Here is a 22,027-nt window from a genome sequence, read left to right as displayed (position 1 = left end):
AGCATCTCAACATACTTTTGTTTGAAGTTAAAATTGATGAAGTTTCATCGACGATTACAACTTTTATTCAATCTGCTTTTCATGGTTTATTAAACCATATTCTTTACGCTTCATGTTTATTTATGTCTGTCAATTTTATGATTATATTTCTGTAAATTCGTTAACTATTATCTATAGCTTATTTGAATTTCAAATGGTCAAATACTATTTACGTCTCATGTTATGTTACACTGTTTGATTAAACATAACTTTGAAAAAAAAAATGAATTATGTAATTCAGAATAAATCATAAATATTTATGTAGCTATAAAATTAGTGCGTGCGTGTCAAAGGCCAGATGAAAAACGCAAGAAAAAAGAGAAAATGTATTGCCAAGAAAAAGGCCAAAAAGGCTTAATACAAGGACAACTTCATAAACTTGTTAATAAATTTCATTTAGGCGCTCAAACTACGATTTGTTCCAGTTAAGTACCTGAACACATGATAAATTCTTCCCATTAAACACATTCATTCAAATTTTGGGAAAACTTTTTCGCGTGATCTCAAATACACATTACGTAAATAAGTTAACAACTTAAAATGATCCCCTATAATACAAATGCGAAAATATAAGAAAGAGATAGAGAAAAAAAGTATTTTGCAGAGATAAAGGGCAAAAAGTGATAGTGGGTAAGCATCTATTTTTTAAACTTCAAAGGGGCATTTTGTCATTTAATAAAACAATGGGGAGTAATATGTCAAAATACGAAAATGAGAGACTCATTTGACACATTCCTTATAAACGTAGCTAAGTTATTTGGTCCACACTTCACAGAGCAACGCAAAAACGCCGTCGTTACGCCGGGGAAGAAAGGTAAGGCACATATCCAGATACAAATAGTTCTCATATTTTATTTTTCGAGAATCAATTTGATTAATTTTTGAAATTAAATTAGATTAGATCAATTTAATATTTTGTTATTAAAATATAGATACTCCTTCCGTCTCATTTTAAGTATTTTAGTTTTGACTTGACATAAAGTTTAAGAAATAAAAGAGACTTTTACATTAAAGATGTCTGTAGTCTTTTAAATCTTGTAATTTTAAACTTGTCATGTAGAGTATAGGGATTAAAAATATTATTAAATATAAAAAGAGACACTCTTTTTTAGACAAATTAAAAAAGAAAGTAAGATGGTTAAATTGGGACGGAGGGATAAAATTTAAGTAAGACACTTAAAAGGAAAGTATCTAAAAACTATAGGAAATGTACTGCAAGTTGCAATTTTTCTGGTAAAATATATTTTAAAATGTTGGTTGATTTTAATTTGTACTATTACTTGTTGCTTCATTTGCTTTATCTATTTTCCGTTCAATCTTGCTTTGATTTCACTTCTTTTGAGCTGAGGGTCTATCAAAAATTTAGAAATCCGACGTTTAGACATATTAAAAGATCCAAATTAAAGGTCAAAAACACACCTCAGGTATCAACTCTTTTTTGAGTTTCCTTCCTGAACTATCAGGCGTGACAGTTCACTACCTAAACTATTACCAACTAGTTAGCAAAACACACTTCAAGAATCAGTAGTTAAGGTAGGAAAGGTGAACAAGTAATACTTCAGGTGTGTTTTTGACTCTTATGTCGAAAGATCCTGAATGGAATGATTTGAATGTTGGTTTATTAGTAAAACAAACCTTCTCCAACTTTTGAATTGTCGAAACAGCCTCGCTAATCCATATAGGTAGGGGTAAGGTCTTGATATGTTGTTGTTGTGGATACTGTTGATGTATGGAGATAGGGGACAGGAGGTAGTGGTGTTTTCTCAGTGAAACCATTTTATGAGAAGCTCCTATCTAGGGAGGAATCGACTTTTCCGCACGATGCGATATGGATCCCCAGGATACCCCGGAAAGTTTGTTTCTTCACTTGGTTAGCTGTGAGAGGGGTATCTTGACGGCGGAGAATTTGAGGAAGTGGAAAACCACTTGTGTCAGTTGGTGTTTCATGTGTAAAGAATCTGGAGAAGACGTAAATCACCTTCTATTACATTGTCGGTTACCATCGTCTTTGTGGGGGGGAATTCTGAGATGGTTTGGAGTTGAGTGGGTGATGCCGGGCACTGTGAATGGTTTGTTGGGCCCTTAGAAGACGGAAGGGAAGAAGCTGAGAATGGGATGTTGCTCCCTTGGCACTCATGTGAACCATATGGAGAGAGGAATAGGAGAGCTTTTGAGGGCATAGAGAAAGATTTTGTTTATTTCAGAAATCGTCTCTTTGCTCTTATTTCTTTTTGGTGCATCCATGAGGTTCCCATAGGTTTAGAGGATTGGGTGGCTTTGGTAGAAAATCATGTCTTGCTGTGCGGTTCCCTACTTTTTGTTATACTTCTTGTATACGGGTACTTTTCTGCCCTATTTATATGAAAATTATTACTTGAGCTAAAAAAAATGTTGTTGTTGTTTGTATTTGTCAAAGTTCACATAATTTGACTCTCAAGAAGCGAAACATGACAACTAATCTAGGACGGAGGAAATGTAATATATATACACATCTCTCTGGGCCAATGTGAATCGTTTGTTATTGATGCAACAATGAATTTGGATAGAAATCTAGCTAAGGACTAAGCTAAGCTAAAACTACACTAAAGAAAGCTAACAGATAATTTCATTGTTATACTCTAAAAATGGTTACAAAGCATTATATAAGGTCAACATCCTAACTAATTGATAGGGTGTAACTGAAACTATTACAAAGGTAATGGGGTAAATTTAGGGTAATTAAATTGGAAGAATGAAACTTATGGCCATCTTCTGCAAAACAACCCTTCCAACAATGATGAACAACTCAACATGCACCTACTACAACCCATGAAGCTTATCATGATCGTATTCATGGCCTCTTCCAATTTAGATTGCAACAGTTATCCAAGCACTTATGCCTTCCCCTAAATTTTTTTTAGCGCAGAAGTTATTGATTGAAGGGAGGCTCTAATTTTCAATGGAGAACTCTTAATTTGCCTTGGGAGACTAATTATTACAAAATGTTGGAATGAAATAGGTCCGATTAGAAATATTATTTAGTCTCAAGAGAAAAGGAAAACTATTAGTTTTCCACTAGTAGAATCCATTCATCATATATTATAAGCTCATAACAGTGTTTCAAAAATGCTTGTACATACTTAGGTGTGAGACTTTTTGTAATGATTTTTAACTGGGAAAGGGTACCAAATTAGGAGAGAGGGGAGGGGGGGACGAAAAAAGAGATTCACTTGTGGTGGCCGTGTTTTGAAATTGTTTGCCTTGCTATCGTGAACCCGTTTTGCTGCTGAGTAATTTGCCCTAGTAATGTTTGCTGGGACAGGGTTCCAAATGTAAGCGGATAAAAGAGAAGAAATTGCTGCTTTATAGTGTAAAAGAGAATACTCGGAAATTCGGTCACATCCTCTATATGGTATCCAAGTTATATAGATTACTTATACCTTTGAATTTTAAATCTGATAAGTTCCTTAAATATTGATTATCGAGGAAATGATAGATTACACATTCTGGCATGTTGTTTAACAAAGAAGCAATGTGGTTGGAAAGACGTATTGGACAATAGGTACTAGAGCTTTGCCTCTTCAGAGTGTGGGAGAAGAAAAAAAAGCAGAATGTGTTATAATCCTAACACTTGCGATCTCCTTCTCCACTTATGTTCTTAAGGATTGTGGTTAAGCATTTGAAATGGGATTTCGTCAGCAATTGTTGTGCTCGATTACTCATGTCTAACCAGCTTTTGATTAGTTCATGTGTGAGTGAAAACTGAACTTAAGGAAAGTGGCAGAGTAGTCCCCCCAGTGGGATCTGGGGAGGGTAGTGTGTGTGCAAACCTAATCCCACTACCTTTGTTTCTGAAGACCCTCGGTTCAAGGAAAGGTGAAAAAAGAAGCAGTAACGACAAGCAGACTTCTTTTTAAGTTTGATGAGTTAAAAAAACACTTCTTACGCATCTTGTTCTTCCTTTTGTTGGTTAATTCAGTTGGTGTCTATTTCAGTGCTAAAGCCTCCTTCAGATAGCCATTAATTAGTAGTGTCAAATGGGTGGGTTGAATTAAGCTTGGGCAGGTTGAGAAATAGGTTGAAACCCCGCCCATATTTGTTGCAGGTAAAAAACAGGTTGAGTGATGCCTTATTTGGGTACTATATTTGAGTTTCAAAGGAAATCTGGTAGTTAAAAATTTATTGTTTAAGCGAGTTGACGCTTTTATTCTCCAACGGAGAATGGTTAACAAAATAGATTGATTTGTTCTTTTCTTAAATCAGTTCTTCACAATTTTTATCTACTAACCGAGGAAGGTCTTAAGGTTGGTGTTGGTTTAGCAGGTAGCCCATTTTGCAGTGGCTGAAATATGGGTTGGACCATATTTGACTCATTCTAAAATATCACACACTCAAGTATGGGCGAGTTGGGTGGGTTATGGCATTTTTGCCACCGGTAGCCATCATTAATCTTTCATTTCTAACTTTTTTCAGTAATATTTGACGATGGGTGGACTACCGCTAGAGAATACATCCTCAACAATATCCTTGTCGAAAGTACCAAAAGATCAGAAAGCCGCGTCTACGATGCCTGATTCAAAGCCAAAAAAGAAGATTTGCTGCGCTTGCCCCGAAACTAAGAAGCTGAGGGATGAATGCATTGTGGAGCATGGTGAACCCGCGTGTGAGAAATGGATAGAAGCTCATCGTAAATGCCTTCGAGCTGAAGGCTTCAAAGTCTAAATGGGTGAATAGAAGCAGACCTCTATATGGACAAAGGAAGATACATTTTTTTTTCTAATGCCCAGTTTGTTTTTGGGACCATACAAGCTCAATTAGCTAGATGTTTACAGATCATTTATACAAAAGAATTTGTTCATCAGAATACAGGAATAAAGCTAGGGAATTGAATAATGGATTTGCTGGGGGCAGGAAATGCAAGATAAGTTTTCTTCATTATTTGTATTGTGAATTACATTTCTTGATGTAGATCGATTAATCCCGCCGTGTTCAAGTGATCGCCGTGAGCCGAGTGAGATTGGAGACCATGTTAATGATTGTTCGTAATTGGTCTATCATTTAAGAATGTATGTCATGTAGTTTTTGTTTTTGTAATTTTGTCGTCCCTCAGCCCCTCCCCCACTTTTTGATACAACTTGGGAAATTTAAGAAAGGAATTGCAAGAAAATAACTCAGCTAGCTAAGAAGAAAAGAAAGAAAAATAAGAAACTAGCAATATTCTCATTCATTACTTTGAAATGACAACTCTGTTACATATAAGGCATGACCTAGGGCAAAGTGAAATAAAAGAAACATAGGGGAAAATAAAGTAATTACTTATTGGACTCAAATATAAAAACTAATAACTAGTAGGTAAATTACTAGCCCAACTCGGATGTACAACTCCAGAAACAGAAAGTACTACTTCCCAAAGCTGCCCAATTCCTAGATCATATCACTTTTATCTGTCATTAGAAGTAGGGTCAGTGGCATACCTCACTGAGCTATCGGTTGTGAAGCTATCACGTTGATTTAATCAACAGTCCATCTTGGTGCCTTTGTTACTGATTTGGTGGCTTCTATCGTTAATTTGAGTTCACCTTGGCTCTCGCCTTAGAGTTCGTTTTTTGTGTTTTACAAGATCCGAAAAAAGAGCAAGACCTTTCCTTAGAGTTCTTATGAAGACTATGATGGCGCATTTGAATAATAGGGCTCCCTAAGCGCCGAAGATCAGTTATGTTCTCACTATAAGTGTTACTTGATGATTGAATGATCTATAGACTTGCATTAAAGGGATGGAATGACTTGATGATTGAAAGACTGATCTATAGACTTGCATTAAAGGGATGGAATTACTTGATGATTGAAAGACTGATCGACTTGCATTTAAAAGGATGGAATTAGCCCTCGGAGAGCATTATTTGTGCATCAAATGTTTATCCATACATACTCTGCCGATGGATAAGTAGTAACAAATGCTTTGTTAAGAAACGGGTATTAGTGTTTCTTTTAATAGTAGTATTAGTGTGTTTGTTACATACATCACAGGTGAAGGAAAGGTAAGTATGAAACTAAATGCTGTCTCAGTTTTGATTTATTGAAATCGAATTGCTTTTTCTAAGCATTTTGTTTTCACAGTTGGTTTAGAAATATGATATATACTAATATACTCGAAAATCTTTAGCTGGATATAACCAAGTATGTTTGCTTGAACAATTCAGTGCATGAACCTCTAATTACGTTACAAACAAATAAAAGCAAAGCGGATGTCCGAGAACAACGACATTTGCTACAAACAAAAAGAGAATTGTAAGGTTTCAACTTTCAAGCAATCCTTCTCTCAAGCTATTATATTCTCATAGGTAAAAAGTTCAACACAATAGACGTTAAAATACTAAATACTCATTGACGCCAAAAATAAATAAAAAAAGGAGTACCAATAAAAAAGGGGAAGAAAGTAAATGAAGTTGGGAATAAGCTCTAACAAATACCAACTAAATCGCCAATTACAGAACTGAGCTTCCAAAAAAGCTCAATGAACACCTCAAAATATTTCATGGATAGAAGAACTCCGTCAATGGGAGCATTTGGAAAAACGGCCCATGGAAAAATACAATGGACGCACAGGAAAACCACGGTTCCTACCTAAATTACTCCGGACCACACTCAAAATCGAACAATATCTTTAAGGCATTCAAAGAAATGTTCGATGTCAATCTTTTCTTTGCCGTCATAGATGGCTTCAGCTGTCCCACCATGTTCGCCCTGAGCAGCCATTTCAACAACCATGTATAGTTTCTTGATGGGCATCTATCACAAGACAAAACATACATGAGTTATCAATCAATTCCCCGTCGTGTGCTTGAAATTTTAATATCTCAAGCAGCGCCACAATATCATAAGGCGATGAAACATATATGAACTACTGGTATAAAGAAAAGACATGCATAATAGCATGCTGGTCGGTAAGACAGGGAGCAGAGCCTTGAAACTTACGTCATCTAATGCATCAGCAGCAGAATCAATGTCACTGCTTGAGAAGACATTAAGTTGTTGCAACACCTGCAAAGAACATCAAAACATCAATCCCCGGCTAATATAGTAAAAGGATGACATTAGGTCGGACATCTCCAGTAATTGCACCAATGAACTAGAGTTGAGAAAGTATATAGCATAATGAGAGAGATTGATGAGAGATTTTCTCAAGAAACAATACTTTATTTGCTCCATTCCTCTTCTTTAATCAGTCAAAACACAAAATGGATCCTCAAAACCTCAATGGATATATCAGATATATTGGCACAAATTAAATGGCATCAATGACAAAAGCCATTGTTTTGTTATAGGGAGGAGTTCACAAGCTACTGTTCAGTAATCTTCTTGCTACAAGATCTTGGTCTAGTAGAATGTGAAGTCCACGTGTAAAGGAGTTTATCGGCCATTAACACTGCACTACTTTATGTCTTTATCAGGAATACCTAACCATATGTCCTAATTAAGCTTTTCCGCACCTACCTGCTCTAGAAAAGTATCATATATCTTCCTTTTTCCTTTCAAGAAATACTCTAGTCATATGACATCCAATATAAGAACTTGTTTGAAATTTCACTGCTCTTCGCAATCCAACCATTATTGTTTTGACTTGACATAATAGTACATACTTTTTTCTTTTCAATATAAACGTATGACTCTTGATTTTAGATCAATGGAGCTATTCAACAGGAGAAGGAACTTTCATAAAAAACAAAAATCGTGGTAGTTTGGATGCCCTCTTACCTTCTTGGCATCTTCTTTCTTTAGTGTTGGAACATGGTATGTGACCGAGAAAGTATCAGAAAGGCCAACTGAGTCCAAGAAATCGACCTCACTAGTAGTTCCAATCACAAGAATCTTTTTACCCTGTAACGTGAAACCAGTTGTAAGAATCATCAGCAAAAAGCAGTTGCATATCCAACCACAATGTAATTAAATCCAGCTCATAGAAAAGAAAAACGCCATCCCAATGTTTTTATTTTCTCCACAGCATAAAATCCGTATGTGCTAATTATTCTGTACTTTTCTTTCTAGAGGAGGCAAAAAAACTGAAGAACTTCATGGGTTCAAGATGGAAATAGGAGAATTCTTTCCCCTCCCCCACCCCACCACCCAAAAAAAATTAAAAGTCGTGTAGTTTGGCACAGGATGGCTTTTCTGTTCTCTCTCTCACCGAAGAAAAATCTAGATGGGTAGACAAACTGCTAATACACAGCTATGAGCATAGAGAGCAACTTTTTGAAGAATCATCCATTAAAATTGCATGCTGCCACAACTTTTTTACATACTTGCCATTTCAGAAAGGTTTAACCAACTTCCTTAAGCAAAAAGATTAACAAAGCTCATGTAATTATTGAACTTTCTCTAGATGTTTTTGGGAAGTTCTGGCAAGAGGGATCTGATTATAGTATCACCTTCTTATTTTATGTTTTGGAGGCAAAGGTCTATGTCCTCCTCCGTGTAGTTTTGGTTTTTGCTAAATATACCAGGTTGGGCAATGCCTAACCCCCACCAGCAAGGTGGAACTTTGTTTTTAAAAAAAAAAAAAAAAAAACTGGGGGCACAAGCATGTACAATAGTTACAACCCTATTATTCCAAAGGGAAATATACAGGGACACCGATGCCTGAAGGGGAAAAGGGGGGGACCAGGATCACATTTCTTCTGAGCATCACCACAGAAGCAAGTTCCAGATAACTTTAATACACTTAAGTTTCTTATAAATGTCCATGAGCCGCCTTCCAAACCCCACACACAAAGGGGCTGGGAAAAAGAAGCAAACAGGCAATCATGAGTACCAAATGAGCATCTTGAAATACAATGCCGAGCAATTATGAAGAAATACCTTCGGAGGAAGCCGTTTAAGGAGCACCATCAGCGTTTGAGAAATCAAATTTGAAAATCGAGGGCCAATTGCAACATATTCCAGAAGTCTGCAGGGGATGCATGATAAACACATAACAATGCGTTTAAAGGCTATCTATAGCAACATATTCCAGAAGTTTGCACAGGTACATGTGTGATAAACACATACTAATGCATTGAAGGCTATTTATCAGGAAGTTACCTTTCAATCCCATCAAGGACGACTATACTAAGTGGTGACTTGTATGCATCCTCAAATACCTACAACATAAAATCACAAGACATAGTTATTACACACAAAATTACATGAGTGTATACAATGTCTATATTCTAGCTGACCATACTAAAGAAATGCACAAGTTTCACGTGCGTACCTTGACTATCTGAGCACATTTGCTGCTTTCACTGAGCCCAATCATAGTTTCAGCAGAAATCTAACAATTCAGAGGGGAAAGAGGCAATAAGAGATGGGTTTAATAGTGAGCATTGATTAATCTCCAGAAACTGTCCAAGTTCCCAATGGTTTAATAAACTTACTATCTTGACATAGGGAAAATCACTTTGAATTCCAACTGTTGCTGCCATTGCAGTCTTGCCACTGTCCATGGAAAGAAACGACTCAAGATAAATGACCACATAAAAAACAAGAATAACACAAGCTTCTACCTTCCACTTGGGCCTTCCAGAAGACAAGTAATGAGGGGGCTCCCCCTGCTGACTTTAACTTGTTCTGCCAATAGCATAGTTCTTCTGTAAATGTGTTGATGTCTTTCACCACAGTCCACAATGCCATTAAGTCTGAAAATTGTTGGGACGTAAAGTCACCTTCATGCAGCAAATTAAGCAATGTTTTACAGGCCTTAAACTAGACTCCAGTACTGACGATTTTATTCAATATCCGGTTATCATTTCTTAGCTCATATCCAAGCTTCGACAGACTAGTTTCTTCACTTAAGCTGGCCAATAGCACAACACTTCCCTCAACTACAGAACTTTGAGTCTCTCCTGCCCTAAGATCTTCATGCTGACCTCCAATTAATACACAGGAGACAAATGCATTTAATATCAACCAAGTATTCCCTTCCTCAGGAAAAAAAAAATTACTAAAGTTTTTTCATTTTGTCGAGTAAATCTACTTTGCAACTTCATATAACTTGTCCCTCCAAAGTTCTTTAAGAACACAAACTCAGTAATACTACAACTCTTCTTTTCAAGCCCGGCAATCCTACAAGCATTTGATGAGATTTCCACCTTGAAGAAAAATAGAACTATCCAATTTTGAAAATAGATTTTGTACTTCATAGTTTCAAGAAATAGTACCAATCAGTTGTACACTGAGAACAGGAAAACTAACCTGCACCGCTCAAGGTCATCAGTGGAAGCACCAAATGCAGGTCTTACTTCATTAAGGGCATGCAAAAAGTCTTCCATAGTGACTTTAATACTCTCCTCATCCACTGGTTTGGTAAGGTCGTCCATACTTAGTTGCCTGTTCAATGCATAGGATACTGCACTTTTGACTACACCTTCAAGCTCGGCACCACTATAATTTTTTGACCGTGCAGCTGCACTCAAAGGAAAATGGGGGAAAATACTCTGAGAATTCTATGTAACCAGTGTAGGTTAGCAGACAAAGCAAAGTAACAGAGAGTAACTCTCAGAAGTGACAGGGGAACACCTTCAGTTCAACATTATATCTTTGGATTTGATGAAGTTTGTGACCATCTTATCTAAAAGCTTAAGTTATTACAACTAACATACTTTTAATGAATTATAGTGTTGAAGTGTGAAAAGCTTAAGTAGTTAAAGAGAACACACTTTTGATTAGTTATATCAAGTCTTAACAGAGTTGATAAACAATCAAGTTGAATTAAGGATATAACAGGATTTTACAACTATCATCATGTATTCTAAAAGAACCATAAAGAAAAGCCAGCATAACATGCTAGTAGTGGTGACTACATACCAAGTTCTTGCAAGTCCACATCAGGAGAAAGAAAGGAATTCTCTTTCATCTTGTTTGTATGAATCTGGAGAATTTGTAGTCGACCATTTTCATCCGGAAGGCTAATCTCCACTTGGACTTCTAGTCGTCCTGGCCTATATGAATGGTCATATTTTGATAATGCACCATAAAAGATTACTTAAATCACTAAAGAAATACTAGAAAAAACAGATTTGTATCAACTTCAACAATAAGGCAAAAATGATTGAGAGACTGCCGTTACCTCATAAGTGCTTCGTCAAGCAGATCTTTCCTATTTGTCATTCCAATGAGCAAAACATTATTCAGAGATTCCACCCCATCTATCTAAACAGCAAGAAACAATCAACCAGCTTGTTGAATCAATAACCCGTAAAAGCATTCTACAGTTGTCATATAGCGAATATAAGCTCAGGCAACATGACTAGAAATTGTTGCACAAACCTTCGTGAGGAGCTGGTTAACAATGCTATCATGTACACCAGTTCCATCTCTAGTTGATCCTCTAGACTGCATAACAAAAGCATCATATTGAGAAACTAAATCTACAGAATCAACCACATGGGATATAATCAAAACATGAGTAATAATCTCAAAAATCAAATATTCTTGATTCCACGAGGTCCCACCTTACAGATTGCATCAATCTCATCAAAAATGATAACATGCAGTTCACTTTGGTCACCTGGAAAGACAAAAATGGGGGATTAAAGTAACAAGTTTAAAACTCAAATACTCATTGCCATGATAGCTTCCTTACCTTTGGATTTTTGGTCTGCCTCAGCATCAGCAAACAAATCCCTCACATTTTTTTCAGTTTCACCGACGAACTTGCTTAGCACTTCAGGTCCATTGACAATCTACAGTTTGCATTCACCAACAGGAAAAACAAGAAGCAGATAGGCAATCAAGGTTGCATTAGCAACAAATAATTAAATACTGAATTTTGCTTAAACAGCTTCGTAAACATATGATAAGCTTTCCTCATTAAAAAAGGAACATATGATGAGCTTTCCGAAAAAGCTATTTAAGTAAGCCGATCGCATTATATAGAAAAAGAACTGTTCTATGTACAGAAACAAGACCGGAAATAAAAGAATCACATATCGTCACATGGAAACATGCAACAGACTTGACAGTTTTTCATCTTTAATTGCGGCCACTCGGCAAAGGCAATATTTGTCCATGGGAGGCAGACTGACAATTAGTGGTCGTTTGGTAGGAGGTATTAGAGGAAATAATGCATGCATAGCTTTGTGTATTACTAATCCCTTGTTTGGTACACTTTTTCACCTATGTATAACTAATATACACCCTATTTCGTATTATCCTATGTATAACTAATACATAGAAAACCATGGTATTTACAATACAAAGACTATTAATACATGCATTAGCATGGTTAAAGACATAATTGCCCTTGGAGTCCCTCAAAGCTAAAGAATGTCGAGGGTATTTTTGTAAACATATAATATTTTTTAGAAATTATGCAATGCATGTTATTTTTAATACACCCAGTGTTTTGGACGGCGCGCGGCGACAAAAGGCGACAAGGGCCTGCCTCGCCTTAAGGCGCGGCGCGCGGCGAGGCGCTCGCCTTTTTGAAGTGCGGCGCCAATAAATACCAAAAAATTAAAATATTTAATTGCATATGTAAATAATCAAAATCTCACTAGCAATAACATATTAGCAAATATTTCAATTCAAAAATTAAAAGTAGATAGTAGATACCTAAAGTCTAGAACTTAAATGAGTCAATGACTCAATAATTCATAAGTGACAAGACAAGCAACACTAAAATTAAAGCAATAGTGCAATACTAAAAGTCTATTCAAATTCAAGATCTTCAAGATTTCCAAATTCTTGATATCCAAGATTCTCAACATTATATTGCTCCTCATCTTCTTCCTCCTCCGGCTCGGGCTCGGTCTCGGTCTCGGGCTCGGAGTACCACTGCCTCACTGGTCCAAACAGAGGGAAAAAAAAACAGAGGAGCAAAAAACAGAGCAAACAACAGAGGAGAAAAAAACAGAGGGTAAAAAAACAGAAAAAGAAGAAGACAATAGAAGAAGGAAAAAAAAAAAAACCAGAGGTGGCCGGAAATAGGGCAGTTGTCGCCGGAAAAAAAGAAGAAGAAAGAAGAAGAACAGAAGAAGAAGCAGAAGTCGAAAATACAGGAGGAAGAAAGAAGAAGAACTGAAGAAAAAGAAGAAGGAGAAAGAGACGTACCTGAAACCTTGAAGGAGAAGAGAGGAGGAGGCAAAAAAAACCCTAGCTGCTATTTTTATTTAAGTCCTCCACTTCTTTTAATTGTTTTTTTAAAAAAAAAGGTCTGCTCGCCTCGCCATAACTGGGCGCCTCGCCTTGGCGCCATTAGCGCCTTTTGAAGGTCTGCTCGCCATGGCCATAAAAGGCACTGCAGCCTCACCTCGCCACGCCTCTCGCCAAAGGCGAGATGGCGCTCGCCTTTAACAACACTGAATACACCACACCAAACAGTGGATAAGAAATAATCTCGGCATAACTAATGTCTGCATTACTAATCCCTACATTACTAATACACCCTATTCAATATTATTCTTATACATCCTACCAAACGACCCCTTAGTGTGATGGATAGTATCCCAACCTACTACATGTCACTCTTCTCAATCCCCTGCGAAGTGCTCAAACAAATTGACAAGTTAAGGAGGGATTTCCTTTGGGAAGGCAACAACATCACTCCAAAGTTCCATCTAGTAAAGTGGGCAAAAGTGACTAAACCTAAAGCGCTTGGGGATTTAGGTATCAAGAACCTTGTTGTACACAACAAAAGCATGTTGCTGAAATGGTCATGAGGTATAGTCAGGCCAACCAAGATATTATGACTTATGGAAGGTGGTTGTGAGGGCCAAACATGGCAACCAGCGTCATTGGTGCACTAAATTGTCAAAAAACCCTCATGGTGCAGGTCAAATTTGGAAGGACAAATGGCTTGGAAGCTCAACCCTATTAGCTGAGTTTCCCAACCTCTACAAGCTAAGCAGGGATTCTGAGTCTCATTTCACAGCATTGGGAAGGCAACAGCTGGAACCTGCATTTCAGGAAGAACGTAAATGACTGGGAGTATGAAGAAGTGATGGGAATGTTGGCTAAAACTGCGGCGCACACAGTGGATACTCAAGCAACAGATAGCTTGAGATGGGGTAATGCTAGTGATGGAACATATGCAGTGAAGAGAGGCTACTCACATTTCCATGCTCAGAATCATCTTATCAGCAACTGGCCTTGGAAATTAATATAGGGGACTAAACTGCCAATGGAAGTTATATGTTTCACTTGGTTGGCACTCAATGAAACATGCCTGACATGGGACAACCTCATCAAAAGAAGCTTTCAGATCCCCCAACAGGTCTTACATATGCAGGTGAAGTGCAGAAACAGTCAACCACCTTTTTGTACACTGTCCAGTGGCGTTTGACATTTGGTGTATGTTCTACTCTATTTTGGGGCTCAGCTAGGTTATGCCTTATAGTACTAAAGAAGCTGTGGAAGTTTGGTGCTCAAGGGAAGTTGGAAAATCCATCAAGACAATCTGGAATATGATTCCAGCTTGCATTTTTTGGGGCGGTATGGAAAGGAAGGAACAGCAGATGTTTTGATGGTTTATCAACTTCTATTTTTGTTCTCAACACTAGTGCTTTTTTGCTCCTCTATAACTGGTGCAACCTATCCCCTGTAAACTCCCCTGAGCCTTTTTTGGATTTTGGTAGCTCCTTAGAACTATAGCTAGTATGTTCAGAACCTGACTTACAGCTTTTATTAATTGTTGCACACTTTTGTTGTTTTGCTTTGTTTACTTGATGCCATCAATGAAATTATTTAATCATGGAAAAAAAAGATCCAGATTCCCAACCTGAGGAGTACTTCAAGACACTTCCAACTTTATTCGAGTAATGTGTTTTAAGATTACGTAGAAAGACAACAATGTTCCCCAGAATGCTATCATTTGGTCACAATGAAGGCAAACTGATAATAAAACGTGAAATCCCCTTTAGTCGAGGGGAATGCACACTATCAAGGATAAGGGAGGAGAAGCAGGAAGAAATCCAAGTGCCAAGTTTATAGAGTGACTGATTACATCAGACTATATTTTTATCAGTAACCATTTAAGAGGGAGAGTAGACGAGAATAAGAAGTAAAGGGGATATATCCTACACTATGGTGAGCGTGCAAGGAAACATAGTACTTCAGCGACACATGCAGGGAAAAACATTATCAAAAAGACAAACATTTTGGAAAAGAATAACCAACCAGGAAAGACAAATTCACATACTTGTGAGAAAAGAAAAGCAAAATGACTTGTACGGTGTAACTTCCAGAACAACAACGATAATATCGAAAGAATTAATTCTAGAGCTTCAATGGGCCTACCTTTGGATCCTTTCCATTTAGCATTTTTCCAATCTGCCGAGCCATAAGAGTCTTCCCTGTACCAGGAGGTCCAAAGAGCAGCATTCCCTTAACATGCTTAATACCAAGCCTGAAAGCAGTTTCATCCCAAAGCCAAGGCCAAGTGAGGAAGTAATTTTACTACATAATTTCTTCAAGAAATAAACTCAAGTTCTCATGAAAACAAAAGGAAATTTCGTTATTCAGCAAGAACTCTCCATACTTGCTTGTCACATGTGGAGGGAAAACCCTGGAAGCAAAAGCTCTTCGAAATATATCAGCAAACTCTGCACTAAGACCACCTATACCCAATGATTGAAGATTGAATTCTTTCTGCCTAAAGATGCTGCTGCTAGCAGCTTCACGCTGGTTGATAATCTGTATTGAAGTCAGTTGCAGCAAGAATCAAATCAAAAAGAACTCCAGTAAACATAAGGGAAGCCATTTTCTTTGGCAACTTTTAGCCACTGGTATATCATTTAAAGACAGAAGTAACCTTTATTCCGCTGGAGTTTGCAGCTTCAAATATAATGTATGTGTCAGCTGAAATCATCCCTCTTTCGATATTAAATTTTTCTTCACCCTCCAAGGTAGCTTGATTCACAGTGAATATATAACCACTGCCAAGATACTCAAATGTCACCTTTTGCCCAGTTGTCATAATCTGCATAGGTAAAGTTAATAATCCATACATAAGTTACTTTCATCAGAACTATAGAGGAACATCTACTGCAACTTAATGGTAACCCTGGGAGCTAGAGGTTAGAACAGCCACTTTATATCATCTTCTTATACAGTATCAATTACAGGCAACATTATACTGGAGCGCCAACATATAAACTGCCAAGTGATTCACCAGCTATAATGTACATAGACACCTCTAAGATCCTCTTAAACCCTGCTCTAATCGACTAAACAAGAACCGACTATCGCAGAGTTAGCAAGATTATTTCTTGAATATCATAAGCCAATCCAAGTTTACTACTAGACCACCCTAAACCTCTTTCATAACCTGATACTTTCCACTGCTTTGACACTTACCAAATTGATCCCGCCTCAGTTTGGTCCAAATTCACCCTTGGCCCTAAAAAATGCTGAGAGAGTTATGAGCCTGGGTACACCAAATGTTCCAATGTTCTTTGATGGTTTGACATATCCAGATAAAGATGTTGCCTGTTCTCTTTTATTCTTTTGGTCAGAGGGGGGGACAAGAAAGGGGACAATATACTAAACCAATTTCATTGTTCACTAATAATATCTTACTTAAAAATATTAAAATATAACTTAAACGAGATGTGCCTATGGTCCAATGGCTATAAAAGACTGAGAGCATCTAATATAAAATCTTAAGTTTATGGTGAAGCAACCCAAGACCTCTATCAACCCTTTCAGAAGCTCTTGACAACTATAATTCAACATCCTCCTGAAAATGTATGTGAGGCAACCAAGACCTCTATCAACCCCTTCAGAAGCTCTTGACAACTATAATTCAACATCCTCCTGAAATGCAACTCGATATTGGAGTCCACTTGTGAACTTTTAATATGTGTCTACCAGTGCAAAATGTGTTTTCTAAAGGTTGACTCTGATACCAAGTGAAAAAATATGAACATCCAATCCAAATCTTAAGGCTTGGAGTAGTCCAGATCCTATAAACCCCTTCGAAAGCAATTACACACCCCATGTGGGGCAAATATATAATTGATCAGCTACAAAGAAAACCTCATGCCACATTGTTATTGCGCATTGGTTTTCATATATTGATTCCACCTGACACCCCAAGGCATTTCAATATGTATCTTGGCTATTGAAGCAGATAATAGACATGTACATCGCAAAATGAATAAGTACAACCAAGCTGCTAATTTATAAGTCAGTCATCTTCCTCAGTAGTCTCTATGGCATGATTTCATAGACAGAAGTAATCAGCACAGAGGGGAGCATATTTGTAATATGTTAAATTGACTACAAGAAAAATAAAACAAATAGACTATGTTTTGCCCGGATACTCAAATGTCACCTTTTGCCCAGTTGTCATAATCTGCATAGGTAAAGTTAATAATCCATACATAAGTTACTTTCATCAAAACTATAGAGGAACATCTACTGCAACTTAATGGTAAGCCTGGGAGCTAGAGGTTAGAACAGCCACTTTATATCTTCTTATACAGTATCAATTACAGGAAACATCATACTGGAGTGCCAATATATAAACTGTCAAGTGATTAACCAGCTATAATGTACATAGACACCTCTAAGATCCTCTTAAACCCTGCTCTAATCGACTAAACAAGAACCCACTATCGCAGAGTTAGCAAGATTATTCCTTGAATATCACAAGCCAATCCAAGTTTACTACTAGACCACCCTAAACCTCTTTCATAACCTGTTACTTTCCACTGCTTTGCCACTTACCAAATCGATCCCACCTCAGTTTGGTCCAAATTCACCCCTGGCCCTAAAAAATGCTGAGAGTCATGTGCCTGGGTACACCAAATGCTCCAATGTTCTTTGATGGTTTGACATATCCAGATAAAGATGTTGCCTATTCTCTTTTGTTCTTTTGGTCAGGAGGGGGAGAAAGGGGACAATATACTAAACCAATTTCATTGTTCACTAATAACATCTTACTTAAGAATATTAAAATATAACTTAAACGGGACCAATGGCTACTATAACAGACTGAGAGCATCTAATATAAAATCTTAAGTTTAGATGAAGCAACCCAAGACCTCTACCAACCCTTTCAGAAGCTCTTGACAACTATAATTCAACATCCTCCTGAAAATGTAAGTGAAGCAACCAAGACCTCTATCAACCCCTTCAGAAGCTCTTGACACCTATAATTCAACATCCTCCTGAAAATGCAACTCGATTTTGGAATCCACTTGTGAACTTTTAATATGTGTCTACCAGTGCAAAATGTGTTTACTAAAGGTTGACTCTGATACCATGTGAAAAAATGTGAACATCCAATCCAAATCTTAAGCCTTGGAGTAGTCCAGATCCTATAAACCCCTACGAAAGCAATTACACGCCCCATGTGGGGCAAATATATAATTGATCAGCTACAAAGAAAACCTCATGCCACATTGTTATTGCGTATTGGTTTTCATATATTGATTCCACCTGACACCCCAAGGCATTTCAATATGTATCTTGGCTATTGAAGCAGATAATAGACATGTACATTGCAAAATGAATAAGTACAGCCAAACTGCTCATTTATAAGACAGTCATCTTCCTCAGTAGTCTCTATGGCAATGATTCATAGACAGAAGTAGTCAGCACAGAGGGGAGCATATTCGTAATATGTTAAATTGATTACAAGAAAAATAAAACAAATAGACTACGTTTAATTTTCATTGTTCGATTTCGAGGCGCTATTCAGCCTTATCTCCCAAAATTTTAGAGAAAGGAAACCGACATATGAAAATCATTCTTGAAAGTACAGATTTGAAGAACCACACCATATGTGTTGCACAATAAGCTTTGTCAGGTACAAGATAATAAGAGAACAGAAATCATTAAGAGGTGGAAGGGGGATAGCGCCTTCACCTGATTGGCAAATCTCTTGCGAACTAGGTTAGCCAAAGGAACTGCATCCACCTACAAAGAGACATATCTTGGTAAACTTGCAATGTCTACAGCAAAAGAAGCGTTTGTAACTAGAGTACTCCTGATGCCTAAGCCTAAAAGAGAACCAACTAAAATAGAAGATGGATACAACCAAAATACACCATAACAAAAATTGCAAAATATCTGCATCCTCTAAATACCAGACTCGCTACGTTATCTGAAAAATATGGTACAATCAAAATTTTACCAGAACTGTTGTTAAATGCTCGCTTAAAGCACGCTTAAGCCCTGAAGTTCGGTGAGCCCAGGTTGAGCGCTTTACCTCGCTTAATTGGCGTTTTAGTGCAGGAATCAAGGTGTTAAGGTGTGTGCACCTTCACCAACGAGTTCTGCCTTTAAGGGCACAACACCATGTATATAGTTCTATAATAGCTTTTCCATTCTTTTGTCCAAATAATTCTTATTTGTGTTTATAGTTATATTTTCTTGCATTACATTTCTATTTTTTATTTTCCGCCTAGGTGGGTTTCTTCCCTAAATCCCACGCTTTAATCGCGCTTTGCGCTTAAAGATCTAACAGACTTGAAGCTTGTTTGCACTTATTGCTTTTGACTACTCTAACAAGAAGAATTTAACTCTTTCAAAGGGAATAGAGCCATTGCATGGCACACTAGACATTGGCGAATATAAAAAAACTTATGCTGAGACACAGGACAGTTTACCTGCTCATCTTTGCTCCCTTTTTTCACAAACTCCAAGTCAAGGGTAAGTAAAGCAAGGTTGAAGTCTTCAGGTGGAACAAATCTGCAATTTGAACAGTGAAAGCACTAATTAACTGATGTTATGGAAAAACTAGACCACTGTAATCAATAATATCTGAATAATCCTGCCAAACCTGCTAACGGATATAGCGTCTCCAGTGGAAACTTTGGCATAGCGTCTTTGAATTGCATTAAGACCAAGCTGACCGCTAAGAATGCCTTCGTGGGCAGTGTTTCACAGTTAAGGCAACCCCATAGTGTATTATCTTCATAAAATGCTACAGAGTGAATAGAATACAAAATGGAAATTTTAAAGAAAGACAAACAATAGATCACAAACTCCTTAAGCTTGTCGGAATTTGCTCATTAGCATTTGCTATTTCACCGCCTTTCTTATCATTGAAATTCAAAAGGATATGCGAGAGTGAAAACAAAAGCAAATACGCAAACTAACAAGGATCAGCCCATTAAATTCAGTAATTCTACAATTCATCAAAGTTATACTAATTTTACGCCTTCAACCTACTAAACTCGCACATGCTCGTCAGTTCAAAGAGACAAAAAAAGTCAAAAAATCACAAATTTTTGCTCGATTAGGAATACGAACAGTAATAATTGAAATTCAAAAGGATCGGCCTATTGAATTCAGTATTTCTAAAATTCATCAAAGTTAACTAATTTTACACCTTCAACCTACTAAACTCGCACATGATCATCAGTTCAAAACAGAAAAAATATGAAATAGGCATCATTAGTCATCAAATCACGCAAATTTTCACGATAAGGAACAAAAAACAGTAACGATCGAATTCTAAAAAAAAAAATGCAAGAGTAAGGTTAAATACGCATCATAAAAATGGCACAAATTTGCTCAATAAGAACAATAATAACATAAATTCGAAAAAGGATATACAATAGTGAGAACAAAAGTCATAAAATCGCAAATTTTTGAAATTCAAAAGGATCGGTTTCTAAAATTCATCAAAGTTATACAAATTTTACACCTTCAACCTACTAAACTCACATATGTTCATCAGTTCAAACAGCCAAAAAAAAAAAAAGAGCGAAATGTGCGCATCATTTTTGCTCGATCAGTAATAAAAACAGTAACGATATCATATAATCGCACAAATTTGCTCAATTAAGAACGAAAACAGTAACAATCGAAATTTAAAAAAAAAAAAAAGTGAAATGTGCGCATCATTTTTGCTCGATCAGTAATAAAAACAGTAACGATATCATATAATCGCACAAATTTGCTCAATTAAGAACGAAAACAGTAACAATCGAAATTTAAAAAAAATATATATATATATGCAAGAGTAAGGTGAAATACGCATCATAAAAATCACAAAATTTGCTCGATAAGGAACAAAAACAATAAAATCATACAAATTTGCTCGATAAGAAACAAAAACAGTAAAATCGCACAAACTTACTCTATAACGAACAAAAACAGTAAAAAAGTTGAAATGTTCGCATCATTTTTGCTCGATCAGTAATAAAAACAGTAACGCTATCATAAAATCTCGAATTTTGCTCGATTAGGAATAACAACAGTAATGATATCATATAATCGCACAAATTACCTCAATTAAGAACGAAAACAGTAACAATCGAAATTTAAAAAAAAAAAATATATATATGCAAGAGTAAGGTGAAATACGCATCATAAAAATCACAAAATTTGCTCGATAAGAAACAAAAACAGTAAAATCGCACAAACTTACTCTATAAGGAACAAAAACAGTAAAAAAAAAAAAAAGTGAAATGTGCGCATCATTTTTTCTCGATCAGCAATAAAAACAGTAACGATATCATAAAATCTCGAATTTTTGCTCGATTAGGAATAAAAACAGTAATTATATCATATAATCGCACAAATTTTGCTCGATTAAAATAATTAAAAAAAATAAAAACAGTAACGATATCATAAAATCTCGAATTTTTGCTCGATTAGGAATAAAAACAGTAATTATATCATATAATCGCACAAATTTTGCTCGATTAAAAAAAAAAATGAAAAAAGGATATGCTAGAGTGAGAACGAAAGCATCAGCAACAAGTGCATAAGCATGTTTAGATCCAGGAACAAGGAAATCTCTTATATCTTTTGGTGAACAATACGCACAATTTGTATAAACCAGATCTTTTTCAGGTGTACTTGCTACTTTCATCGTCCTTGCTGCCATTTTTTTGAATCAGAAATCTCAAAATAGAAGAGATCAAATGAATATGAACTTCAATTTAGCTATTAAGGTGAAAAAAAAAATGACGTAGCCATTAAGGGAAATGAAACTGGGTTGAATATCGGAATGACCCGACCCGAAATAAAGAATAAAAGTTATTCACTTTTTCCCGAAAAAATTTTTCACTTT

The 22,027-nt window shown here is 36.5% G+C and overlaps 2 protein-coding genes across 2 annotated transcripts; one reads left to right on the top strand and one right to left on the bottom strand.

The window, feature by feature from the left end:
- The first annotated feature begins 711 nt into the window (after positions 1-711).
- Positions 712-4,953, top strand: LOC132628820 (cytochrome c oxidase copper chaperone 2-like). The gene is made up of 2 exons (XM_060344586.1): positions 712-853; positions 4,492-4,953. The coding sequence occupies exon 2, from the start codon at positions 4,504-4,506 to the stop codon at positions 4,738-4,740; it is 237 nt and encodes a 78-aa protein (XP_060200569.1). The 5' UTR covers positions 712-853; positions 4,492-4,503; the 3' UTR covers positions 4,741-4,953.
- Positions 4,954-6,319: 1,366 nt separating this feature from the next.
- Positions 6,320-21,922, bottom strand: LOC132628812 (vesicle-fusing ATPase). The gene is made up of 21 exons (XM_060344578.1): positions 21,685-21,922; positions 19,784-19,880; positions 19,611-19,692; positions 18,868-18,918; positions 15,806-15,973; positions 15,533-15,687; positions 15,292-15,400; positions 11,639-11,738; positions 11,508-11,563; positions 11,323-11,388; positions 11,123-11,205; positions 10,861-10,994; positions 10,249-10,459; positions 9,561-9,692; positions 9,432-9,492; positions 9,269-9,328; positions 9,097-9,155; positions 8,875-8,962; positions 7,774-7,896; positions 6,994-7,059; positions 6,320-6,807 (listed from the first exon to the last, which is right to left on the bottom strand). The coding sequence occupies exons 1-21, from the start codon at positions 21,839-21,841 to the stop codon at positions 6,664-6,666; spliced, it is 2,202 nt and encodes a 733-aa protein (XP_060200561.1). The 5' UTR covers positions 21,842-21,922; the 3' UTR covers positions 6,320-6,663.
- Between the last annotated feature and the right edge of the window lie 105 nt (positions 21,923-22,027).

Source organism: Lycium barbarum, chromosome 1 (genome assembly GCF_019175385.1).
Source record: "Lycium barbarum isolate Lr01 chromosome 1, ASM1917538v2, whole genome shotgun sequence".
NCBI classification, from domain to species: Eukaryota; Viridiplantae; Streptophyta; class Magnoliopsida; order Solanales; family Solanaceae; genus Lycium; species Lycium barbarum.
Note: the sequence above shows the minus strand (reverse complement) of the source record. Positions and strands in the feature narration are given on the sequence as shown.